The following is a 19926-nucleotide window of genomic DNA, read 5'->3' as shown; positions in this document are numbered from 1 at the left end:
TACTTTGTCATATACATTAGAGTGAGATTGTCGTTGTTCTAGGGCTAGTTGGTGCATGCATTTACTAAAAATTGTGGAACATTGTCTCTATTATAGCATCTCTCAATGTATGGGCCATGTAATATGAACGAAATCTCTTAGGGATAATTCTATCAAAGAATTTGACCTTGATATGCCATTCCCTTTGTGCATCGATGTATCAAAACTGCAAGACTACTTCTTCTTGAGCTAGAAGGCTAGCGAAGTGGTCTCGAGGCTTCCTTGATTGGGAACCAAGAAATCCTACTCATATTCATCATAGACTCCATTCTCCCAAAGATTAAGGCACTGATCTACCAAAAGGTGGTCACCAAAATACACTCTCTTTGACCTTCTTCTAGGTCTAGCCAAGTTGGGGTATCTAGGGCATCAATTTCTCAACAAGTTAGCTCTCCAAAATGTTCGATCTCCGAGGGTCTCCTACGTTGGCCTTTCCTCAAGCTCTCCTCCAATTTTGAAGGCATTCCGATTATGGATTTGGGAGAAAAGCGAAGCCCTAGCTCTATGATCAAATCTTGCCTTAGCATCCCCAATGCTAGTCCCTCAAAGGGTCAAATCAACACCTTCAAGTGAGAATTATTTCTTTGATCCTTTCCCCACCTTGTCTAGGGTAAGAATATCATTGGTTGCTATACTTATTCACCTATCTTAGACCAGGTCCACTTGGTCCCATGTGGTCCCATTCCTCTGAAAAGGAAATTCTTCAAGAACCATCCAGGATACCAATTTCAACAAGCATTTTAGGGATTGGGAAACTCATTCACAAGTCATATTCCATAAACCTAACCCTCAAATCCTCCCTTCCTTTCCCTAGAAGACATTGTACCTTGCTTAGAAGGCAAGCAAGCTCCATCCTTCAAGCCCTTTTGGGAAAGGGATTATTTGGGTCACTCATATCTCTTCTAAAATAGATCCAAATTGTGGACAATGGAAGGAGTCCAAAATATGTGATTGTATCGACTCTCAACAATTAAGCTTGCAACTTTGCAAACAGGGGCATTATCAGTGATAACTTGCGCCACATTTTCTGGCCCTACTTGTTCAATACTAACAATTAAAATTTCTGCAATGAAGTTACTATCCTTTACCTCACCTAAACAATCTTCTACTTTGATGAACATGGCTCTTTTTTGTGATGATGCAATGACATTAATCAAAGGCCTGCATCTTGTATCAATCCAACCATTTGAGATAATGGAAAGCTTTGTACAACCCTTTGAGTTACAAATTGGTTTCAGAATATCATCAAGAAGTTGCCTTTCTTTCTTCAACAAAATTGTTATGAGCTTTTCATAGTTTGGCCCGTTGTAAGCTTGAGGGGATTTGTTAATCTCTCTGACCAAATCCTGCCAATATGGGGATTGAACCACATTAAAAGGGATGCAACAAGCAAAGATGGCCCTTGCCACTCTTGAGTCAACTTCTTCTCTCCCTTGATTATCAAGCATTTTCAACAATATATTGTCTTTAATTGGATTTCATGGCTTGGATAACTCTTCTACTGGTAGCACCCTCCTCTTTCTTGCTTCATGAAGTCCTTGGCTCAATGTTAGCACTATGTGAGGATTGGTAGTGCCCATGTCGATTTTGCTTCTTTGATCCTTCAACCTTTGAACATCATCGTTCTCTCTCTTGAATTTACCACTCACCTCTAGATTTCTGGTATGTGCACACATGTCAATACCCGTTATCTCTTCATGTAAAATATGAGTTTTCACTCTTTTGTAAGAGCCCTTGAAGGTCTTATCAACTTTGTATAAATTGCACTTCCATTCCCACGTACCATCGAAGCCCATTTGCTTCACCTTGGTAACGTACCTCCACAGAGGATAATATTCTTGCTGCATAGTTGCTTGAATAGATTTAGGGGCACTAGAAACACAACTTTGAGAAACCATGAATGTTGCAAAATTAGAAAATGAAACACTCATCAAAACAATTGTTGCCCATACACTAAATCACAACTCAAATTATTGTTGTTACTATAGGAAGCTCCTCTTGCAGAAGAATGTGTGAATGAAGTGCCCTTTGATAGAAAAGAAGAGGCTGATAGGGTTTCTAGAGAATTCTATTTTTTTTGTTTTTGTTTCTGGTTTTGTTCTAAAGAATTCTATTTCTAATTTTTTTTAATTAAATTTTGCTAATTGAGTGTTTAACTAGATAAAAAAGTATTAGCTTAGTGTTTTTGGGTGATAGAAGGGTCCCATGCCCTTCTTGGCCCCTTGAGATACCCAAAAAAGAAAAAAAAGTAGCATTTCCAGCCAAAACACAACCTGTCGCTGCCAAAATGGCCTCGGAACGCCGTCAGCTGTCTCAGAGAGCGCTTCAAAATCGCGAAATGCCATCCCGAATGATCGACAACGGTTCGGGTCTGTTTCAGAGCCGCTTTGGTGTTTCGACCAGTTTCAGGTATCGGGACGACCCCTTCCATGACATTTCTTGCTGTTGGGAAAAATATTGAGAGGGGGCATTGTTTTAAAAAATGGCTCAGTCGACTCCGACTCGGCCGAGTCAGGCCGAGCCAATTCCTGGCCAGGTCGGCTCGATGGCCAAAACGGAACGACTAGCTGTTTGTTAGTGAGCCAGTCATTGACTCAGTAAACTCAGTCGACTTGGTAACAACTCGGCCGACTCGGTAATGACTCGACCGACTCGGTAATGACTTGACCGACTCGGTAACAACTTGGCCAACTTGGCTCTTTGACAAAAATCGTGAAGCACATTTGTCAAAAGTTGTTCCGCCTCCTACATATCAATGGTTGGGTTGTTGTTTATTGCATGTTTATAGCCCTAAAGTAATCTATCACTGTGAGAAAGTTTTGAAAATTACAAGGCCGAAGTATGGTTATCCTAGTGGCATGAATTAGAAAACTGAAACAGTGCATTGAGCCATACAATGATTTTAAAAAGGCAAATGTTCTGGCAATGGACTAATAAATACATATTTACCTCTGATTGTTATGGAGCTTGACCAGAATTAAATCAATGGTTTTGAGACTTCATTAGGGGCATAGAATTGGTATTATTGTTGTTGTAGTCTAGTGATTGTCCTTAGGCTGAGGCAGAAAAGAATCCTGGCATTGGTGCCTAAGTATGAACTTTGTATTAGACAGTGCACTGGGTGCCATTTTGATATAATGGATATATTCATGAGCCTACTTTGATCATATGTTGTCTTCTCTCTATATTCTAAAGCTTTGTGTTTGGAAACATGAATGAAAATCTTTAAAATTATGTTTTTCATAAAAAAATAAATATTTAATGTATTTTTTACAACGACCGAGTCAATACCAAGTCGAAGTCAAAGTCAGAGTCGACACTCGGCCATTTCCGAATTGGAGTCGGAGTTTTAAAACATTGAGAGGGGGGAGGGAGGGTGAATCAGTGTTTTGAAAATCACAAACTTTTCGTTCCATATTCTGATTTCTGTACGCGACTTTACTGAAAGGAACCCGCGTGTGTACGCGACTGTTCTTAAGACAATTAGCGTACATCCAGTAAACTTATGTTTCAGTTAATTCATCATCTGTTATCTTCAGCCAGTGCATCAGTACTTTATTAAACATTAGATAGACAATAATCATGTGCAGTAAGAACAAAATAAACCATCACACATAAGCAACACACATGAACAACGAGATTTAACGTGGAAACCCAATGCGGGAAAGAAACCACCTGTTGCTATTGTCTCTGTCTTCTTTTATTATAAAGAAAAGCTTTTTACAATCTTGTACTGGTGCAGACTCATATCAGTATGCAAACACCCACCTGCAGAAGGCTACAACCTTCACTCGTTCTCTAGCGCTTATTGGAAGGGAGCTCCAACCCCCCTAGCTCTTGTATTGGCGTAAACTTGTAACAATACGCAAGCACCAACCTGCAGAAGGATACAACCTTCACTTGTTCTCCAGCTGCTACTGGAAGGGAGCTCCAACCCCTTGATCTGATTTACCAACTACCACTGGAAGGAAGCTCCAACTCCCTCAACTCCGGGGACCACGTTTCATAAATTTTCATACTGGATCCACCTGCTACAAAACATCATAACTTGTAGGCCATGTTTCATCAAATTTTCAGACTGGACCCACTACCAACATTTAAGCTCAATATCAATCATCAAACTGTAACTCATCACTGTAACTCAATCATCAAACTCTGACATAATTGAATCAACCAATCACTGAAACCCAATCAACTGAAACTCAATCAAAACTCAACCAACCTGTTAGAACAGTTAGATCACTATAACCAAAATACCAAACAACTTACAGTGCATCATAGAAACTAGATTCTGTTACTGCAAACCCTGATCAACCATCTGCCAACATGTATGCGCTACTTTATAGTAGCAAACCTGTGTGTACACGCCTTTCATGAATCATACCCGCGTACAGATCTTAAACTTTTGAAAATTGAACGCTGAACCATTGTCACTCTAAAACACATACTGAATCATACACAGATGTACTGCAACTATCTGAACCAATCACAAAACTTTCTCTGATCTTTAATCTCAATCAACAAGTAACTTCAACATTCTTCAATTAATCAATTCGCAAGCAGACCATCATTGTTTAAGCATAGATCATTAAGAAGACTTCATTGACAGACAACATAAACACATCAAAAATTGATTAACTGATCAAGCATTCTTTTTCATCAAAACCCTAGTTTATGTACACACTTATCTCAAAGCACATCCATGTGTGTATGCGCTTTTTAGGAACCAAACCCGCGTGTACGCGACTTACTAGAAACACATCCGCATGTGTACGTGCCTTGCAGGCTATAAAACCTGTGTACAGATCTGCAAATTCAGAGTCAAATCTTCGTTGCAACACAAAACTTCAGACATACCCAGATCTTGACATACACAGACAAATCATGTGTTAAGACGCCATCAACACAAATCAAATCATCCCATAATCATGATTGTCATCTCAGATCTATTGGATTTGATCCATCATCAAACTCTCGGGTGCATACTTAGTTTAGTCCAAGCAAAGTATCGATAGCCCATAACATGCATACTTGCTTCAGATCTAATTATTCATACGATTTCCATCACTTTCACACTTACTATCACTTTGATCTTCATCACCTTATATAGCTTAGCCTTTATCCAATACCACAGGTCAAAACCATACTCCATCCGATGGTTTTCTTAGATGGGATCAAAACATCTGTTGTTGTGCTCAATACCATAGGGCAATACCATGGTAAGGACCCTTGGTATTTAGAATGCCATGGTGCGGAAACTGTACGCGCCTTTGCTTCTTCATAGTCGCATGTGTACGCGGCTTTGCTTAATAGAACTCGCGTATACTTCTTGAACTTCCAACTTTATCATACCTTTGCCTCTGCACTGATATGCCTTTGCCAAAACACTTTGTTATATCTGTAAAACACTTTGACACATCCTATTTACATCTTCAACAAGTAGGTTTCCATCAAGAGACAACTCATCAAGTAAGTTGCCATTCATCAGGTATGTTGTCATCAAGGACAACTCATGAGGTAGGTTGCCATCGAGGACAACACTTAATTCATAATGCCAACACCTGCAACATAGCTTCATATCTAGTAAGACTCGTTGCTTGTGGATACCTGGAGGAAACTATATCCCATGGAGTAAGATGATTAACACATGACTTTTTGCAATTGTGGCACAAACACACATGGAATATATCCCAAACCCAAGGAGGTTAATTGTCAGACTTAGATGAGGATGCCATTGCTACTTTGAGGTTTGGACATTTTGTGAGGAAGTGATCCGTGGGGAGCTCTAGAGTACTTCAGACCAATGTTGCAGGAATCATCCCCCCCGCCCCCCAAGGATATGGACGCGGAATCGCGTCCTGTACGGATCCACCACCGATTCTTCGACGGAACCACGGATCCGAAAATTGGATCCGCGATTTTGCCTTTTTTTTGGCGATACCTGGAAAATTGGACTCGTGGGGGCCTGACCTGCAGTTTCGACTGCCCGATCCGTGGATTCGGAAAGGATCGTGTGCGGATCTGTGGAGGTTTGGGCATGTATCCACCATGGATCGCGAGCAGATACGAGAGAATGTGGACGGTTCACACCATTTTGCGAGCCATTTTTTGTTTTTTTGTTTTGAAAGTTCGAATTGTTATGTGAGGAACTACGCTTTCCGAGTACTCCCAAGGTGCCTTTTGATGCTCCCTAGATGCTTCCTAGATGCTCTCTAATGGTAATGTTAAATTCTTAAAGTAAAAATGACATTCTCCTTTATCTTTCATTTCCATCCTTTTCTTGTTTTGAAAGTTCGAACTATTATGTGAGGAACTAGTCTTTCTGAATACTCCCAAGGTGCCCCTTGATGCTCCCTAGATGCTTCCTAGATGCTCTCTAATGGTAATGTTAAATTCTTAAAGTAAAAGTGACATTCTCCTTTATCTTTCATTTCCATCCTTTTACTTAAATTTTTAACATTACTATGAAATGACTTAGGATGTTCGAGAGTGGTTCCAACCTCATTAGATTTCATATGGAGAAAATAGAATTTCATATCCCATTCAAAATTCAGCAGACTTAACAGTTTTCAGGATCGATGGGATTGTGGCTTTTCATTGGATTATATCATGTATGAGGGCATGTGATTGGCATTTGATCAAGAGCACCAAGTCTTATATGTACCCCAATGTTGGTGTTGTTGATTGTTGAATTCCTTTGCCATGGCCTTAGCAATTATGTACCCTTCACTCAAGTCAAAATCATTCATTAGGCATGTTAAGCTTTCTCTACCATATTATAAGGCTTGGATTAAGTTGTTTGATCAAAATTAGGCAATGTTGACTAATATCCCTATAGAATTGAAGTAGAGGCAAAGGCTAGACAAGAGAAGAGGAATCTAGATTCTAGATGGTTGATTCTTGAATAAATAATCATTGATGTACAATGGATGCCATATCTATCTTGATTTATGTAAAAATATGCATGTTTTCATGTCTTCTACAATTAATTTGGTACTTTGGATGTTTTTTTAATATAAATGCAAGAAAAATCAAACTCTGTATTAAGTGAATAAAAAGTTATAGTGTACATGCAATGAAGCATTCACATATCAAACTGCGAATCCACCATGCACAAAAACTGAATACTGCAACATATTGAGAAAAAGTGGATATGCACTTCTCAACACTGATAAACCATAAAAAAGAACTCAAAAAACAGAGATCAAAAATCAAGTCTCTCCGAACAATCAAATAAAAGAACCCATACCTGAACACATAATGCGTGATAATAGCCAAAACCATTTGTCTAGTACAACATAAATAAACCGAAATCGAAACGATGCCATAAGACAAACGAGTCTCATAGCTTGCCAATATGTACATATTATAACATAAACGAAAAGAACAAAATGGAGAGATTATAGGTAAGGGGCCCGATCCGAAACTGTGACCGGCCCATTGTTCGAGACGATTATGTGCCAGGTGTCCAGGGCCTACTGTAAGCCTTTTTTAGTGAAATAATCGGCCTCCATATTCCTCTCCTTGTAAGTGTGACAAACAATTAAATCATCAAAGGCTGATTGAAGATATAAAATTTCATCTAATATAGGAATTAGAGTAAGATTTTGACAGCGCTGCACATTATTTGCCCAGTTAATCACAATCAAGGAGTCACCAAAAACCTGAGCTGAATCCACCCCCAACTGCCTTATTTGAACTTGAACCAATACCCATAGAAGCTTTTATATTTTTTGTTCATTTAAGTTTGTGACAATCCCAGGCCCACAACAATCATGGGCAACTGAAGCCCCATCAAAGTAAGCCCACGAGATATCCGTTTTGATGTTTTCTTCCTGAATAACCCGAGAAGGAAGAGTAGGAATGATGTTTGGGATCATTTCGAAAATAGAAGCACATTGAATAGCTAGAACATAAGGGTTTGAAGGCGGATCCATAAAAATGCATTTGTTCCGAGCCAACCAAATACCCCAGCAAATAATCGAGGGAATATTCCTATAATGTATATAAGGTAAAAGAGTCCACCAATTTTGCCAAGCATCCTCCATAGTGTTCCCAGTCCAATGAGAAACAATACCAATTGTCTTCATAAAGAGTGCCCAGGTTCTTAATGCAAAAGGACAGGATAAAAAGAGATGATATGTATTTTCTTTAGAAATTTTGCACAGGGTGCACCAACCTGGCCCATGTTTGTTCCTTTTTTGAAGGTTGTCCCAGGTTGGGACTTTGTTTCTGAGAGTGCACTAGAAAAAGAGTCTAGATTTATAAGGACAATTGAGTTTCCACAGAGACTTTGACCACCAATACTGAAAACCTCCCACCCTTCTCTCCATATTGAAATTGTAACTGAACTTTGGAGCATAAAAGCCACTGGGAGAGTATACCCATCGAAAATCATCAACCCTATCCTTTAAACGAACATTTGATCTTTGCAGTTCCATTGTGTAATCCCTCCACATCCCTACCCATACATCCAACCCTGATTCCAAATGATAGTGGATTCCTCATGGGAGATTTCGTTGAGTGTAAAATCCCCTTGGCAACAAGTGACTTACATAGTTCCCTCGGAAGAATGAAAGCCTCATTACCACCAACCCATGGATCCACTCCCACTCTAACACCAGTACCATTGCCAACTAGTCAGGATAGCCCAACAACAATAATGTCAAAAGAGTCAATCGTTGACTTTCATATGACCAAAGAGTTTTTAGAAGACTTCTCCGGAGTTCTCAACCAAACCATCATGTCTGTGGGATCAATGTATTTCCTTTTAATCACTAAAGTCCATAAGTTGTCCTTGGTTAGAAGACTCTAGCTAGATTTTGTTGCCAGAGAGTGAGAGAAACAAGAGAAATCCTTTAAACCCCAACCTCCCTTCTCTTTAGGACAAGCAATTTTCTCCCAGGCCACCCATGGGAGTACATCATCCACTTTGGAACTCGCCCAAAGAAACCGACCATAGATTTTCTGGATTTGAGATAAGATGCCTTTTGGAACCCATGAAAGAGCAATCCAGTAAATTGGAATAGCCTGAAGGATTGATTTAATAAGAACCAAGCTGCCAACTTGAGATAGCCACTTAAAACTCCAGTGCTTGACTCCTTTTTCAATTTTTGTAACTAGCCATTTCAAGTCTGACTTTTTGTAGGAGTCCTACTTCAATAAGAACCCAAGGTATTTTAGGTTTTCCATCAGAGATTTAACTTCAAAGGGAAAAATAGATATAGATCTGTTTATCTTTGCCCTAGTTAGTCCATTGTGAGTAATAGAGGATTTTTGTTCATTGATACTCATCCCTGTAGCTTTAAGGAATAAATCTAGAATTGACTGCAGCTTAGCAAGATCTCCCCTAGGCCCATCACAAAAAAGTAATATGTCATTCACAAAAAGAAGGATGAGTAATGAAGATATTTATGGCGATTTCAATGCCTTTATATTCTCCCCTCCTAATGGCACAATGAATCAATTGACTCAAACCTTCTGTAGCGAAAAGGAATAGAAGGGGAGATAAAGGGAATCCCTGACGAAGGCCCCTTTGACTATGGAAAAAAGGACACTGCCTCGTTGATGAGAACAACAAAACTCACATTAGTAATACAACTCATGACCCAATTAATAAAACCAATACCGAAGCCCTAGTAAGTCATCAGTAGGCATAAATATATCCAGTTGATCTTATCATAAGCCTTTGAATGATCAATCTTAACAACCATTCCTTTTTTATTATTCCTTTTGATACTGTGCAAGGATTCTTGGGCCACACCAATAGCTTCATGGATTTGCCTGCCCTCAAGAAAGCCAAACTGTTCCGAGGAAATGTTTTTCGAGAGAATATGTTTTAATCGACGAGCAATAGTTTTTGCAATATTTTTGTATAAGCAATATACTCTGCCCAATATACTCTGGACAAATACCTCCCAGTCTTCTGAGACTACATTTAGGGTTGTCCTCACCATCAATTCCTGATCTGGCGTGGCTCCTATGGAAGTCATCGGATCTCGGATCTCATTCAGTCCTCCGAGGAAAGTGTTAATCGGTTCTCCCATCTTCATCTAATATGACCTCATCTGATTTTCTAGTAACGTCCTTCTTTGCACAGAAGTATGCTGGTACAATTTCTTTAGGGCCTCCCACATCTCATTTGCAGTTTCCTTCTCGGCAATGTGTGGTACTATATGGTCCTTGACCCTGTCAGGAATGATGCTCTTGGCCCTCGCCATTGCCTCCTCGTACTTGTTATCAGCTGGGTCAACTGGGATCGCTATCGTCCTCAAGGTGAAGTGCTTGACATGATTTCTGTCAAGTACGGATAAGATTCTGGCCTTCCAGATTGCGAAGTTTGAGGCTCTGTCCAGTCTGTCTTGGTCTCTTACTCCGTGTAGTGCCATGTTGCTCTTCTACTTCCCTCTTGGATGATGTGAATCCCTCTGAGTCTCGATTTCCCTCTTGGAAATCTTTCTGTCGTTGTCGAGATGCCCCCTACTCTGATTGTCTATGCAACCGCACCACTGATCTGGATTTCTCAGCTAGAAACCCTCGGTAGCAACTCCCTCCTCCTTGGCCTTGCCCTGTCAGGTACTGTTCTGACTACAGTACCCCACCAGCTCCACTCTGCAACTTTCCCACAGCCTCCTAAAGCCCAACAACTTGAAGGTGAGAGCTCCTAGGGTCTGCGCAATCCCGATACCAACAACTCAGCCTCCTCAGCCAACTGCATCACAGCCCTCTGGCCCTCTGCGTGGCTCTGCATGAGCCTCCCTTTGCCTCTGCTACCTCTTCCTGGCTCACCCTTGATGACGCAGGCACTGCGTCACCCTTCCCTTGTTGTTGCTTTGCTAGGAACAACTTTTGTCACTCGGGACAACTGTTTTCTGCTGCTATTGCTCCACTTGGATGATGTCCTCAATTCTTTTGTGATCTGCAACCACGCTCAGAGACCTTGTTGAAGTTTCTAAGTCTACCAGTTAGAAACCCTCCATGCACTTTACTGATTTATTCCTACCTACTTGTTCCGTTACTTCACAAGTTATTTACAATGTAAATATTGAAAATAAACACTAGTGCATGCTCAACATATTACAGATCATCAATTGAAAGAAACAAATACAAGCACACAAAATGACACCATTATTTTTGGACCAATGTCCCTGGAAAAACCTAATGCGGGAAAACCGGTGCAGCTATCTGATGGTTTTCTTATTAAGCAATTTCAGAGTACAATTTGGGTGCCAAATCTGGCTTACCCAATAGAGAATGCCCTTGGCAGTAGTACCTCTTAGTGTGAGATAGATGTCTCAGTTGAAACCCCGCATAAACACTCTGGTATCTCCTCAGCGCCAATCTGCCCCAGAAACCCCAGCATCTGCCTTTCTGGACTGTGTCAGCCTCTCTCTGCCCAGTGCTGGCCCTGCGTCACCCTGAATGGACCTGCGTCAGCCTCAGGAGGCCCTGCGTCAGCCTTCTGGCTCTTTGCGTCAACTACATTGGCCTCTCTGAAGCACTGCGCAGCTCCTGGCTGCCTCTGCGTGGCCCTATGTGAGCCCTGGCTGCTACTGCGTCACTCTCTCTGGCTCCTATGCTGATCTCCCGGCACTATCTCTGCCTCTCTCTCTCTCTGTACTCACTTCCCCTCAGCTGCAACTCTGATCACTGATCCTATCTCTCTTAGCAAACCCTGCTCTAGAGAATAGAATGACTGATCATCTGGTGTATTCTCCAAGTGACCCTCAAGCCTCCTCTTATACTTTTCTTGTTGGCATATCAACGACCGAGATTAAGTCCCTAATCAATGGCTAAGATTAGATCTGGCTTGATCCATGTCTTTTGGACCATTCTAACACAATTTTATATTAATCCACAAAAATAAATTAATTTCCCTAAGTTTAGACTTAGGGACTCCATTAAAAATATTAATTATTTTAATATCTCCCAAACTGTTTAGAATCTGCCCAAACCCTTTCTGGGTATTGGAGATCTCATGTGCCCAACCTCTCCACCAAATTTCGTGGCTAGAGCACATTCGATGCTACCCCAAATCAACACTTATACCAGGGCTCTTTCGTGCAGCGGAAGATGTTATTGGAAAATCAGCTGAGGTGATATCAGATGTAGAAAGGAGAGGAGATAGATCCCTTCCTTCTCAGGTTGCAAGGGATTCACGATGAGCTTACTTCCGTTGGGTCTACACTAGATCTAGAGTTCATGGTCAGGACTGCCCTGAATGTAGTCTCCGAGGAGTGGGAGACATTTGTCCAAAGCATTTTGGGCAGAGCGACTCTCCCAAATTGGGAGGAGATGTGGGCAGCTCTTCGACTGGAAGAGCTCAGGAGATTGACCGAGGCAAGGAGTAGCAGTAAGGGAGTTCGAATCAAGGAGGAGGAGGAGGAGTATGTAGCTCTCGCATCAGCAGGACAGCAAGGGGTACAGAAGAGGAACAAGAAGGACATCTCCAAGGTCAAGTGCTTCAACTGTGGGGAGCTGGGGCATTATTCCTCTTAGTGTCCCAGGAAGAAAGGCAAGTGAGAAGCTTCTGACTCAAAGGCTGCTCCAACAAAGGTGGAGAAGGATGTCGAGACTGATGACGATTGTGCCATGAGTGCTCATGCACCTCTAGAGAAGAAGTGGGGAGACATAGAGCTGTAGTCAAGGGGACTACAAAACAAAGGCAAGATCCTTGAGGTACCCAAACTCTTGGATCACATCCGGCTCTGGGAGCCCTCAAAGACAGTAGCATGATGACAGGTGTCAGGTGGAGCGAGGTGTGATGGAGCTGCAAGGCAGTGCTAGAGTGCAGAATTCTGTAGCAGCCGTGCAAGAGGCACAAAAGAGGTTGCAGCAACGCAGTGGCAACAGAGGGAGCACATGATAACATCAGAGGTAGCTTCAGCGTCACAAGGCTTCTAGATTGACTAGGATGTCAGTGTTTGGGTGAAGGCAGTTACCTACTTCTCGGTAACTGAGTTGCAGTGGAGTAGTTAGTAGTGGCAGTGCTATGGGCAACATGAGGCAACATTTTGAGAGGGAGCTGTAGTACAGATGTAGCAATGGAAGTGGCAGTGTCATGGGCAACAGTATAGGAAGCAACAGTGCAGTGGATGTGGGGCAGCAGGTCAAGCATCAACACAGAGGACCGATGCGAAATATCAATGTGATGCTTCTATGGTGAACCATTGCTAGAGCACATTCCTCGCTAAGAGGGAGTGTTGAGTTTGGTTAGCATCGGATGTGCTCTAGCCATGAAATTTGGGGGAGAGGCTAAGGCACATGAGATCTCCAAGACCCAGAAATTGTTTGGAGAAATTCCACCCGGCTGAAGAGATATTAAAATAATTAATATTTTTAATGGGTCCCTAAGTCTAAACTTAGGAAAATAAAAATATTAATTTGTATTAATATAAAATGGGTGAGAAAGTTCTAAGTGACGAGGATCAAGCCAATTCTAATCTTAGCTTTTGATTAGGGACTTAAACTCGGCCGTTGAATCATCAACTGGAAAAGTATAAGAGGAGGCTTGAGGGTCAGTTGGAGACACACTAAAAGAGATCATGAATTTGATTTTCTGGGGCAGGGTTTGTTGAGGAAATCAAGTTAGTGGTCAAAGTTGCAGCGAGGGGCAGTTCAGCAAGGGATTTTCATCCGAGGTGGAAGAATACATAGCAGAGAGGCAGTGCAGTGCTGGGAGAGACAACGCAGACCTTAGAAGGGCTGATGCAGAGGCCATGAGCTGACGCAGAGGATGCAGAGGGCTGACGCAGGTGACACATAAGTCGTAGAGGCTGACGCTGGGCTTCAGAGGCAGCGCTGGGGAGATTCTGTGAGGCAAACTGAGAGCAAATCAACGATTCTGAGCCGGGAGAGGGTGATGCAGCTCTGGGAGGAGTGACGCAGTTCCTGAGTATGTTTGGAGCAGTTTTCGCTGTCTAACATAGGGAACAACCGGAGTCACTGTGGGGTTTGATCATCCAGTTGCTAATTTGCCGGAATATCTATCTCCGGATAGAGGTACTACTGTCGAGGACATTCTCTGTTGGGTGAGCCATTTTTGGCATCCTAGTTGTATTCACGAAATCTGCTTAATAATAAAACCCTCGTATCTGCTGCACCAGTTTTCTCGCATTGGGTTTTTACGGTGACGATTGTCCAAAAATAACGGTGTCCCTTGTGTTATTGTCTCAATTTATTTCACTGCATGATCTGTATATTTGTGAAGGCTGCAATAGTGTTTACTTCTATGTTTATGCAATTAAATAACTTGTTAATGTAAAGAACAAGTAGGAGATTGTAAACCAGAAATTGCAGTAGGGGTCTCTGATGTGTTAGATTCAGGAATTTTCACACTTTGTATCACTGCACTTATGATATTGTTATATACATCTTTTGTTGTTTGTTGGACATAGTGATTAGCTTAGTAGATACTTATCTATGCTGCATTTTTTGGTCAGCTTCCTTTATTTTGTTTTCAGCGCTACATAGGAGTTGCTTGTGCTCTCCCACATTGTATTCACATTGGGTGTATCTTTTAGTCCCATTGATCTACTTTTGCGTTCTTAAAATTATCGTACCCTGTAATCTTATCTCTGCTTTCGTCAGTGTGGTCAACAGCTTATTATTACTTATGGTATTCTGCTCCGTCTATGAAACAGTATTAAAGCACTTATTTCATGAAAATGTATGTTCATGATATGACAACAGAAAAGTATAAGAAGGCATACATATCAGTGGAACAGGTTACAATCATATAGACGACCTCTCCTAGTGTAGAAGCAATACGGTTTTGCATCTGGTTGTAGTATTTAATTATGTTACCAGATCCGTCCACCCTAGGAAATGGATTCGCGGATCCCCGTATCAGAAACGGATTCGGATCCGGATTCACTTGGATACGCTAGAAAACAATTTTTTAACGAGTGAAAATATCTTGGTAATGCTTTGACCTGGCAATTTCCTAGAAGTCGACAACGCATTGCACTCTAATCCGGATAGCTGGAAGCTCAGACAGTACATGCACGTGCAGCGAATAAGATGGCCAAGATGATGTGATTGGTATTAATATCATTGGTTTTGGGATTTACAGACTTGGTAGTATGACGGCGATACTGGGTTATTTATTTATCTATGCGCGGGGCATATGCAGTTTCGCACATTTGAACTCGTATATTTACATGGTTTTTATATTTTGGATATGTTATAATATTAATTTAATTATAAATATGTTATATTTTATTAACATTAATTTAATTATAACTTTATAAATCTGTTATATTTTATGGACATTCCTTTAGAAATGTTATAAAAGAATTCATATAGTTACATGGTGTTTATATTTTAATTTTTAGATATGTTATAATATTATAATTTAATTATAAATATGATATATTTTATTTATAATATATATTAATTTAATTATACTTTTATAGCTATGCTATATTTTATTTACATGAATTTAATTAAAACTTTTTAAATATGTTATACTTTATTTATATTAGTTTAGAAATGTTATAATTTTATAAAGTAATTTTCTTGTGTATATATATTATAAATTTATTATTCAAAATATAAAAAATGTTATTTTATTGTCCATATATATTATAAATTAAAATTATTTAAAATATATCAAATTTGTTATGTACAAGTTTTAAAATTTGTAGATTATATTTTTATATTAAACTTTTATATGTTATAAGCTTATTATTTAATTCATATAAAGTAATGTGTATTAAATTATTATTATTTATCATTTAAATAGTTTTGTAATATATTATAGTTTATAATTAAATTTTTATAAAATAATTAATGCTACTTTAATTATGAAGTATTGTATGTTTTTTTATGAAATTCATCGACACAATACAACTTGAGTGGGCCTGATGGTTAAGAGCATGTGTTTACTCCTACGAGGCCATAGGTTCAAAACTAGACGGGGGAAGAGTATGTATACCTTTGTAGACTTAGCAGTCAAATCCCTTGTCCCACAAACAAGGGGGTCTCATACACCAATTTGGTCTGGCTTGGCTGTGACTATAAAATTGGATAATAATAATAATAATATAAACTCTATTGTTGTTGATGGGTAGTGATCACAATAAATTTGGACATTAATATCAAAATTTCTATTTTAAAAATATATTTATATTAATCGTACTTGCCGTTTCCTTGCTGTATCCAAATCCTGGCTTTTCAAAAATCAAGCGTATCCATATCCGTACCAGAATCCGTATCCGTATCCGTATCCGAATCCTGATAACTTAGGTATTTAAAGAAAACATGCTCATGTACAAGCACACACTATATCAGATGTAAAGGCCACAAGGGCTTCAGAACTCTAGGGTTCTAGTTTTCAATTCTCAAGGATAATCACTTCTACTTGGCTATTATTTGGTTATCAATAAAAAGTCATATTTGGCAGAAATTAATTTTCAGCTAATGCAAAAGCTACCCCAAGTTATCTTATTATAGTAAGAATTGCAGGAAGTAGGTTGGAATGGCACAGATGTAGATACCGCACTTCAAACTTATCTGGAGTGTCCTTCCTGAAAGGATCTCAGGCTGATTGTGATTGCTGTCTGAGAGAAGTTATGTTGACTAAATGCCTAGAATAATCGAAGTTTTACAGCTTTCCATAGAAAATCTTATTTAAGGTAGCACCTATAGGGTAATATTTGTAACTTGCATTTGATCCAATTTTTAGGGTTCTATTATAATATGCTATAGTAGCTGAACTAATTTTGCGTTATATATATTACTGATAACTCTTGTGGGAAAAGATAATTGAATTAGATCTCCCATGTTGTTTCATAGGTATCGTATTCGCCGGAGGCTCTTGCTGACTGGTACCCCAATTCAAAACAGTCTTCAGGAACTGTGGGCTCTACTCAACTTCCTGCTTCCAAGCATATTTAACTCAGTCCAAAATTTTGAGGAATGGTTTAATGCACCATTTGCAGACCGCTGCGAGGTTTCTCTTACAGAAGAGGAGGAACTGCTTGTTATCCGTCGACTGCATCATGTAAGTAATTGTATTGCAGGATGTTGATAGTAATTACTAAATCGGTTCTTTTTTCATGTGCTAATATCTCTATGTAACCTACGAACTATTTGCAGGAGCATTATACAATGATTGGTTTCTGAGGGTGTTTAGAGCCTTTTGGCTCTCACATAGTTTGATGCTTTTTGTTTCTAATCATGCATGTTGCCTTTTTTGGCTCAGGTTATAAGACCGTTTCTACTAAGAAGAAAAAAAGATGAGGTGGAGAAATACTTGCCTAGTAAAATTCAAGTCACCTTGAAATGTGATTTGTCAGCATGGCAGAAAGTGTACTATCAACAGGTCACTGAGACTGGGAGAGTTGGATTAGAATCTGGTCAGTGTTTTAACACGAGGACCATCTTAAATTTTAATATTGTTACGGAGAAATATAAATGACCATTTGGGATTCTTGCAATTTTGCTTATATGTTTGCCTATTTGCAGTGTTATTGTCTGACTAATCATTTGCTTTGCTATAGACATAATTTCATTAAGCACAATGGCAGAAAGATTTCTTTTCCACCCGTTTTGAAAATATTTTTAGGATTTCAATTTGAGTTTTGGCTATTATATATTGTTTCATTGTAAGTCATCCAGATTCCATACCCTATCTGTAACCTGTGTTGTACATGAGATGGATTTTCTTGTGGTTTTTATTCATTGTAATTATCCACGAATTATTTATGACAATGTGTCACTACTGCTGCATTGATTCTTCTTTTCTTGCCTGCAATTCTACACTTTGAGTTTCTTGGTATCATTCTAGTCGCATCCTATTCTACACAGAGTTTGTATGGGTCAGATTTCTGATTTCTTTTTGCTTGGCTTTGATATGGTTTTGATTTCTCTCTTTCTTTGGTATGCTGCCGAGTATCTTATAGTGGTTTTTGTTTTGATGATATTGGTCGATGCTAATGTTGTTGGTTGCATTCGAATAATTGGTCATTGATCAATCAATGCTAATCTAATATTTCTTTCAAAGTATAAAAAAACGTTTATTGTGAACTGAACGAAAGTTTATGATGACAACAAAAAGTGAGGTATGCCAGACAAGCAAATGAGAGGTAGATGGAGAGTTAGCTTGAACTGTGTTGAAAGATTGGCTTCCAAATGTGGAGAACATTGCAAATGAGAGCAACATATTTTACTAACTTGCATGAAACTTTGAAACTGGAACAGGTTTCCAAAATGGGGTCAACACGAAAACATGACCTCCAATGCTTACAGGAAACGAGGAATTTAAAAACTAGACAAATACAAATAACTCAAGAAACAGTTTTATTTTTAAATAGAAAACTATTAAGATAAGTAGAATGAAATGATCAGGATAATTAGAATGATAAGACTTAATAAACGGTGTGATGATGATTGGGTGCTTGTGCATCTGGTCTTTGGAGATTAACCAGGATTTGAATCTCTCTGGACTAAGTGCACATCAAAGTCTATTTTAACAAAATCTTGGTTCTTTGTGCCAACAGAGAAGGGAGTGGTGGCCACTATTAGCAATGCGCGCCTTCTATTAGCATCAAATTTTTTAACTATGTCCCCTTTTTTATTTTTATCTGCCACAACTCCAATGACTTGACCTCCTGATTTAACTCAGTAAATTTGGAATAAATATCTTAATTTCTGTTGTCAAGCAATTCTGTTTGTTATGCCAGTTTTCTCTTAGCACAACAGCGAGGTCACAATTATTGAAGCATGAAACCTGTGTGTGAGGATGTGGCCATTAATCTTGAATTAATTAGCAATGCTTCATGATTATTTAATGTATCGCTGCAAAATCTTCACAAAACTACAATTTCCGGTAGCAAAATGATATTTTTCAACAACAATTTCTGAACGTTAAACAAACTGTTATCACAACAGAATGAATTTCACAGGACACTTTTTTCTTAAGAAAAAAATGTGTTGTTGAAATGGCCAATGGCCAGCTTGTGGTCAAAATCCCAGAAAATCAGAGAATCTCTGAAATTCGAGTGTGGCCAGATGGCAGGCTGACAAATATGTTGCTAAGGGCAATGAATTTTGAACCAAAGGTCTGGTAAAATGTGTGGCCAAAGGCAAGGATCAGGGATGGCTCTGATACCAATGTAACGAACAAAGTTCGTATATTTGCAATAATCTTCAGAATACTTTGAAGACAAAGACATTGATTGTAGGACAAGTAATTGTATATTGTATATTATATAAAAGAATTGATGTGATGATTACAATGAGGGTGAGGGCCTGCTTATATACCCTAGGCAGGTACCTCTTCACCAACAGTTCTGTCTTTAGGGACATACCTTTTCATTAACTAGTTACTAATTAATCATTATCTATTATTATTGTAGTTTGACATTATTTGTATTGTTCTATATATATTTTTATAGATAACATATGTGCTTGGATTAAGGGATGTACCTCTTCTGGGTCTGTGACCCAACTGATCAAGAACACTAAGATGTGTGTTTTTCTCCCCCTGGTTGAGCTCCCAGGGATGAGGAATTGAGCTAGTGAGCTCTTGGGGATGAGGGACCTCCAATTAGGAGTATGCCCCAGTCATGCATCTTGTTTCCCACCCATCTAGCCAATGGGTGTTGGCTACTTGAGATTAGATGGTGATCCTTACCAGTCATGGTAAGTTGTATCTCGTTCAAGTTCGAAGATGTTGGTGTTCTTGAACAACATGGATTCTTAGCCTTTGAGCTGAGCTATTGTGGATTCTTAGCCTATGTGTTGAGCTATTATGGTTTCATAGTCTTATTGATTGAGCGGTATTCATTACGGGTGGTAGCATGAGTCTCCCCGGTGGTATTTGTTCTAGGTTGTAGCATGTGACTCCCTGATACCGAGTGGAAGCATTTGGCTCCCTGATGA

General features: G+C 39.4%; 1 protein-coding gene across 1 annotated transcript in view; it reads left to right on the top strand.

The window, feature by feature from the left end:
* LOC149141400 (putative ATP-dependent DNA helicase CHR12) overlaps positions 1-19926 on the top strand; it is a 338350-nt gene that overhangs the window by 303130 nt on the left and 15294 nt on the right. Inside the window, exons 13-14 of the mRNA XM_089451231.1 lie at positions 16837-17044; positions 17246-17399. Coding sequence (XP_089307357.1) covers positions 16837-17044; positions 17246-17399 — 362 coding nt within the window. The remainder of the gene's footprint in view (positions 1-16836; positions 17045-17245; positions 17400-19926) is intronic.

The sequence above is a fragment of the Pinus tabuliformis genome, chromosome X (assembly GCF_031772625.1).
Source record: "Pinus tabuliformis cultivar Carrire ecotype Pingquan chromosome X, CPIR1, whole genome shotgun sequence".
In the NCBI taxonomy this organism is placed as follows: domain Eukaryota; kingdom Viridiplantae; phylum Streptophyta; class Pinopsida; order Pinales; family Pinaceae; genus Pinus; species Pinus tabuliformis.
This window is presented reverse-complemented; position numbering and strand designations above follow the sequence as displayed.